The sequence below is a fragment of the Morus notabilis genome, unplaced genomic scaffold, assembly GCF_000414095.1.
Source record: "Morus notabilis unplaced genomic scaffold, ASM41409v2 Scaffold100, whole genome shotgun sequence".
Taxonomy (NCBI): domain Eukaryota; kingdom Viridiplantae; phylum Streptophyta; class Magnoliopsida; order Rosales; family Moraceae; genus Morus; species Morus notabilis.
In genome coordinates this window covers 1,061,959-1,069,739 of record NW_010361820.1, presented here as the reverse complement: position 1 = coordinate 1,069,739, position 7,781 = coordinate 1,061,959, and the positions used below count along the sequence as shown (strand labels likewise).

Here is a 7,781-nt window from a genome sequence, read left to right as displayed (position 1 = left end):
AATATTCAATTTATTAGATGTGTAGATTTTGTTTAATTATTTAGAAATGGTCACCATTAGATATATCAAGGTTATCTCCATTAAATGCAGTATCTTACACACTTAACAAATTTTTTTTTTTTAAATAACTTTAAAGCTAAAATAAGAACCAAAAACCAAAACCAGACCCATGGAAAATCCATTACCTTCATTCAACTACTCTTATCATTCAATTCACTTTATAGAATTTTTGTTTCATCCATGGGACACCAAGTTTCAATCTCTTTTGATCTTAATAAGAAGCATGGGTGAGCGTTTTAGGATATTGTGTGTGTTTGTATGGATTTTGCAGAGAAAAAAGAAGTGTGAAAATGGAGAGTATTGAAGCATGGTATTTTTCTCTTTCTTCATCCGTAACAAGATCACTTGTAAATTGATGTTCGTTTTCTGCATTAGGGCGTGTTTACTATTTATCAAACCGTAAAAGAATGAAATAGAAAAAATAATTGATATAGGAAAGATAATGAGATTGCTCATTAAAGTAAATAGATAAATATGAGTGTCAATAATTCCCCTTTCGATGATTACTTTGTTAGGATAAAAGTATTATAATACATATTTATGCATTTCTTTTTATAACATTATAAGAAATAAAGCATTGTATTAGATTGCTGAATTATATATTTTGTTGTTTTTATTATATTTGTGAGCAAATATCATAAGGTTCCTATACTAGCAACAAGTCCTTTAATGAAATTGATTTCACTCATTGAAATATTAAAAGACATAATAAATGGGTGTGAGTCTACTAATCACCAAGATTAAACTAAATCCATTACATGGTCCCTAGTAATAGAATTTAAATATTATTACAAAATTGCATGAGAATTATAATTCTATTGTCACTGTGGTTCAATATATTCTAAATCCATTAGTATCTCTATTTAGTAATCACCATTACTACGATCCAAATAAAACCACCTAACCTATTTAGAAATAGACAACGCTACAATCTTATATAAAAAAAAAAAAAATTCTAGCTTTATTTATGATTGTAAAGCTTTTTTTTTTTTTTTTTATCATGTCATTTTATGTTATATCTTCAGTATATATGCATCATAAAAAAATATATAAAAAAAAAACTCGTTAAGTTGAAGATGTAAGAGATTATGGAAAGCTAAGAACATTATTTCACAAACATGCAATCCACATCTTCTTTAAAAAAGTAACAATCCATATCTACATTGTATAAAATGATTGATTAGTATGGAACTAATTAAGTTTTCCCCTATAAAATCAGATACTTAATTAGGAAGCTTGGTATTATTATTGTACCTTAAACAAGCCAATTTCAGAAGTTGCAATTTTCTGAAAAAACGGGGGAAAATTTTCAACTTGCTTTAGACCTGTCCTCTTGATTCGAATTAAATCAAATTGAAAATATTGTACAATAAGGCAGGCAGGTCTTGGAAAAAATTTACACCTCTTCTTATATTAATTGGTCTTCCCAAATATTTTAAATCAAGTGAACCAAAAAATAAAACCGGCATTTGAAAAAATTTGACCAAAGTACTGTAATAGCAGCTCAATAGGTGTCATCACATGTTGTGAATAGCACCACTTTTAATTAAGTTACTAAATTACCAACATTTCTTCTATAAATATAGAATAGTGCATTTTTCTACAGTACCACAACTAACCCTTATAGACAGTGTAAATAAGGAATTAAGATAGAGTTAAAAATGTGGTCGTGTAAAGGGCAGAGCAGAATTCCTGATAATAATACAATGCAAGAGGCTTTAGAATTGAAGAAACAAAAATATTATTGGCCATTACACACTCCAGAACAGGTTAAAAGAATATATTTTGGAAGTAAAGATAATTGTACTAATCATTATTTTAATTGCAAATTTTGTAAATTCAGCCAAAAAAAAAAAATTGCAAATTTTGTAAATTGAAGTAGAAAAAGAGTGGAACCACAATAGTTGGCATCTTAGTTTATGATTGACATACGGATATGTTGATTAGTCAAAGATCAATACTGACACACATAAATGATTTGCATACATGTTCAAAATGCATATAATAATTTGTTTTGATGAAAGTTCATAATCTATAACAGTACTTGCATAACCACAAAGTGGGTGACCCAACCGTAATAAACTCTATGGTCAAAAATTTGAGTATTGAGTAATATTCTTTAAAGGTCATAAATGTGAAGATTTACCCCTATATCTTACCGCTAACACATTTAAGGATGCTAGACTTTGGTATTTGAAATTCACTTTCACATTCTTTTAAGTAATGTAAAACCGATCAGGAACATTTTTGGTATGTTTATCTACACGTAATCAGAATGAGCATGAATCGGAGTGGGCAGGATTCGGAGTGGGTAGGATTTAGAGTGAGGAATCAGAGTCAAAATAAGCTGTTTACTTAGTGATAGGATTCGGAATCAGAGTCATTCCAAATCTCATTCATACGTTTACTTACACACAGAATTAGAATGAAAAAGTGTAAAAGTACTAATATACCTTTTAAATCAATTTGATATTTTTAATTTAAAAAATATAGTGTACTTATTATATTAAAATTAATCATAATTAAAATATTTTGTGTAATAATTGGGTACTAAAATAATAAATATAAATTGTACAACTATTTAAAATATAAAAATAAATTTTAAATAAAATAAATAAAAATAAAAAATAGTGTTAAAAAATAAAATATATTATTAATTTATTAAAAATAAAGTACATATTTATTATATTAAAGTTAACCATAATTATGCTAATATTATAATATTAGGCAAATAAAATAATAAATATATGTTGCATTTATTATTTTTTGAATTTTATTTTTAATTGTGTATTTATAAGTAAAATAAGGGTATAATAATAAATTAATATTAATATTAAGAATGAAAGTCTTAATCCCAAGGGGGGGGTATGGGAGTGTCAATCCCATTCTTCAATCCCAAATTTGAGTGAGACATACTAATCTCACTCTCATTTCAGGATAAAAAAGAACAAATAAACATGAGATTGACTCCCACTCTCTACTCTCATTCTTCAATCCTGATAAATAAACATGTCATTTAAGTAATAGTTTCAAAAGTCTTCTCACGAAACGCCCTACTAATAGGTCATTACTACTCATTACTATTTCTTAAGCTCTTGAGCTTTCCACCAAAACGACAGCATTTGGTTTCAAAGTCCCAATATCTTACCTACCAAACAATAAATTTTTTTTTTTTAATAATACCTACCAAACAAGATTAAACCCCAAATCTTTATCCAGTGAAAAGTGGAACACAATTCCTACAACTCAATGATCTGTAATGCAAAGAAAAAACAAAAAAGAAAATAATAATAATAATAAGAAAAACACTTTAAAAAAAAAAAAGTGGACCGCCACAACATTTGGTACCTCATGCCGTACCCCCAAACTTCCCATACAAGTGTCTCATTTCTCTCATGTAACGTTCCTCCCTCTTATAAATAACACAAGTCCTACAAAAGCCTAATTGTCACTACCAAGTATCACCACTTCTTCTCCTCCTCTTCTTCTTCTTCTTCTTCTTCTTCTCTCAACACAATAATACTTTCTCACTCCAATTCACAATCTCTCTTTTCTCTTCTCTTCATTTGCATGGCAGTGAGCTTGTTGGCACATGACATATCCGACCTCTGCCTCGCCAAGCCGGCGCTGACGTCCCTCCCGATCTCCGCCACCGTCGCCGACGCCTTGGCCGCTCTCAAGACCTCCGACGACCCTTTTCTCAGCGTATGGGATTGCCACCACCACCGCCACTCGCCGGAATCCGCCGCCGCCGGTGAGTGGCACTGCCGGTGCGTTGGCAAGGTGTGCATGGTTGATGTGATATGCTTTCTCTGCAGGGATGACAACCTTTTGTCCCCTTCTACTGCCTTGAACACACCTGTCTCTGATCTCTTGCCTAAGATTCCAACCCTCGTGACTCATTTAGAACCATCTTCTAGGTACACTGATTTTTAGTGCCAACTTTTGGATTTTAACGCTTCTCAATGAGATTCTACACATGGGTTTTGCTTGATTTTCAGTTAAAAGTTAAAAGAAGTTTCAGAGATCTTTAACGTCACTTTATCCTTTGAGACTATGAATTAGTTTTCATTCATATTATTGCTCAAAGAAAATAAAAATCCTAAAAAATGTAGCTCTCTTTTCATTTAGAAGGTTCTGGGATTTCATTCTCTCCAATATAGAGAAAATTCTTAGCAAAATTTAACAATCCAAAACAAAATAAAAATAAAACGCCCATATACTCTGTTTTGCTATATTTCAGTAAAAGTTAAGATGTTTCTCAGAGATTTTTATTCACTATCCAATTCCCTTGAAATGTACAATTTTCTTTTCAAAACTATCACAATAATTAAAGAAATTCTCCTTTTCATGTAAAAGTTCCGGAGTTTTGGCTACCAACATTTCTTTTTATGTCATTTCCTTCAAAATAGAACAAAATACTCTGTTTTTCAGAACTGATTTGTGGTATTTTTTTCTTCAGCTTATTGGAAGCCATTGATCTGATCCTCCAAGGAGCTCAAAACCTAGTGGTACCGATCAAGAGAAGACATAGCATAAGCTCAAGAAGAAAACAACAACAGCAACCGAAAATCTCAACAGCGACGACGACACTTCACAACGGAAGAGAATTCTGCTGGCTTACCCAAGAAGACGTGGTCCGATTCCTCCTCAGCTCGATCGGCCTTTTCTCTCCGATCCCCGCCCTCTCGATCGACTCCCTCGGGATCATAACCACCGACGGCGTCCTCTCCACCGACTACCACTCGCCGGCGATCGCCGCTCTCGGCCTCATCTCCCGATCCTTAGCTGACCAGACCTCCGTCGCCGTCGTTGACGGCGACGGAGTCCTTATCGGCGAGATCTCGCCGCTTACCCTCGCCTCCTGCGATGAGACCGCAGCGGCGGCTATCGCGACTCTCTCCGCCGGCGATCTCATGGCCTACATTGACGGCAGCGGTCCGCCGGAGGATCTGGTCAGGGTTGTAAATCGGAGGTTGAAGGAAAGAAATCTGGAAGGGATTGTTGACGATTTCATCGTTTTGTCGAGCCAATCTTCGTCGTCGTCGTCGGATGAGGAATCGAGTCTTGCGTCGCCGACGACGACATTGGCGAGATCGGCCGGGAGGTATAGCCGATCAGCGAGCTACTCGGCGAGGATGGCGAGGAGAGCGGAGGCGATCGTTTGCCATCCGAAGAGCTCGCTGGTGGCGGTGATGATCCAGGCGATCGCCCACCGCGTCAACTACGTTTGGGTGGTCGACGACGACTCTTGCTTGGTCGGAATCGTCACATTTTCTGCGATTTTGAAGGTTTTCCGGGAATATACCATGCCTTAGAAATTAGAAAAGAAAGTGATGTGAATAGGAGAGACTTTTTTAATTTATTTTAATTTATTTTAATTTTTAATTTTTCAGTGTTTTCTAGGGTACTCTGTTTCTATTGTTTCTACGTCTTTTTTTTGCGGGACTTACTTGAATTTTGCGTCTCGTGTTCTTTGTTATTTCGGAATCTGAGCAGAAAAATCGGCACAGGCAAGATTGTCTCTCCTTTGTTTTTTTTTTTTTTATAAAGTTTTTTTTTTCTTTTTTGATAAAGGGTCTTTCCTTTGTTTATTTTAAGAGAAGAGGTGTTGAGTTTTGGTCTTTGAGTTTGATGATTCTGTTGAGGTGGTTATGTAATACTCATGCCTATAAAGTTATGAATTTTCTTTCCCGGTAAGAAACAAATAAATTGAGAAAATGAAACCAAAAAAACAAAACGAAACAAAACAAAAAAATCCCATAGAACAGCCACGAGTTTTTAGTTCCATACTTCCATTGGTATTGAGTTTCTTCATGACAACTCATACCTTAGATATCTTCTAGAAACCTCAATCGTATACGTGTATGTATCTCAATACATTCTTTTTTTTTTTCTTTTTAGGACTAGATATATGTTTATGTATACTGTCAATAGGTACACACATAAAACATAAGAATTTGTTCAAATAATATTCTTATTGTGTAATGTGGTGCTTTGTAGTTTGTAGTGTACCATAATTTGCAGTATCTACTATCGATAAGCAATGTACATACATCCATTCATTTTCTTGTAAAAAAAAAATGTACATCCCTTCGTTTTGATTTTACACAAGCTAAACATTACATGTCAGCTCAGACCTTGTAATAAATTTAAAAAGCACTAATATTTTTTTTTTTTTGGGTCAAAATAGTAAAGTAGAAGAACACAATTAATGACGTCTTCTGTGTTCAAATTAAAAACTTCCCAGTAGTTATACCAAATATCGATTGATTACACCTAAAAAAAAAAATCTGACAAGTTTTGATAGTTTAATTTAATAAAATTAATGCGATTGGTTTGAATACTTATTGGGTTGTAAAACAGTGCGTTGCAAAAGGAAATAATAAAAACAAGCAGAAGAGAAGCCTATTCTGCAGCAAGTTTATACTTTAGATCAAGGAAAAGTAACATGTGCTTTGTCCAAAATCAAGTCACCAATTTTCTATCAGGGTTAAATTCAGTTTCCAAATAAGAACGCAAAAAAGAAGTGCTATTAAGAAAGACCATAAAAGGATTCAGGTTTTTATTCTTTTAAAATTTTATTTTGTTTGTGGTCCTTAAATGGTGGGAAACTGTTGTATTTTTAGCAAATATGTAAATGCTTTTCTTGCAGTTTCTCTTACGAGGAAACTCACCTGATGAATGCTTCCATTTTGCGACTTCTTGCCTAATTATTCAGGAATCTCTTGACAATAACCTTTAGTTGTCGGAAAGCCAAAAACAACAATTGGGATTTATATCTTTCTTTACAATCACTCTAATGATTTCTCATGTGAAAAATTGCACATGCATGAACCGACCAAAAGTTCACCTGATTAATGACTAATTTAAAAAAATAAAAATAAAAAGTGGCTGTTTATCATTTTACCTAGAGATGCAACAATGTCGGGGCATGGGCCGGCCCAAGCCCATCCTGATACAGTGACGGGCCGGGCCGGTACAGCCTGTCACTGTTCAAGGTACAACCTAACCCATAAATATTGGTGGCTAGATTGGGCCAACATATATCAGCCTATGGGCCGGCCCGGCACGACTCATAAAAAATCATAGGTCATACCGGGCTTGGGCCGGGCTGGGCCGGCCCGTCTAGGCCCATGATGAGCCGGCTCAGCCCAGCCCATCTAGGCCCATAATGGGCCCAGCCCAGCCCATCTAGACCCATAATATCTTTATGTTTTTTTTCTTTTTTTTAGTAATTTTGTAAACATTTTATGTATAATTATCCTGATTGTACTTTTTTTCCTTACTAAGGTTTTTCCCATTAGGTTTTCCTTAGAAAGGTTTTTGTTTAATGAGATAATCGTAAAAAAAATATCCTTTTTCATATTTCTATTGACTATTCAAACTTATATATTTGTTAACTTGTTTAAAAATTAAAAAATTAAAATAAAAATTAAAAAATTAAAAATTGCATGCTTAGATGAGCTGGCCCATCTAAACCCATGATGGGTCAAGATGGGCCTTGAGTGGGCCAGTCTATTCAAGGCCCATGGCACGGCCTATCCTGGCCCGCAGCACGGCCCATCTTGGCCCACGGCACGGCCCAGCCTAGCCCACGTAAAATTGGCCCGTGGTGTGAGCTGGGCCGAGATCATTCTTATACGGGCCGGGCCGAACTGGCCCACAAAATTCGTTGGATGAGCCGGCCCGGCCCGTGGCCCGCATGGGCCTAAGGACAA

At 34.8% G+C, this 7,781-nt stretch overlaps 1 protein-coding gene across 1 annotated transcript; it reads left to right on the top strand.

The window, feature by feature from the left end:
* Nucleotides 1-3,492: 3,492 nt before the first annotated feature.
* LOC21408351 (CBS domain-containing protein CBSX5) lies at nucleotides 3,493-5,744 on the top strand. The gene is made up of 2 exons (XM_010100703.2): nucleotides 3,493-3,980; nucleotides 4,523-5,744. Exons 1-2 carry the CDS (start codon nucleotides 3,631-3,633, stop codon nucleotides 5,376-5,378), a joined length of 1,206 nt encoding a protein of 401 aa, XP_010099005.1. The 5' UTR covers nucleotides 3,493-3,630; the 3' UTR covers nucleotides 5,379-5,744.
* The last annotated feature ends 2,037 nt before the right edge of the window (nucleotides 5,745-7,781 follow it).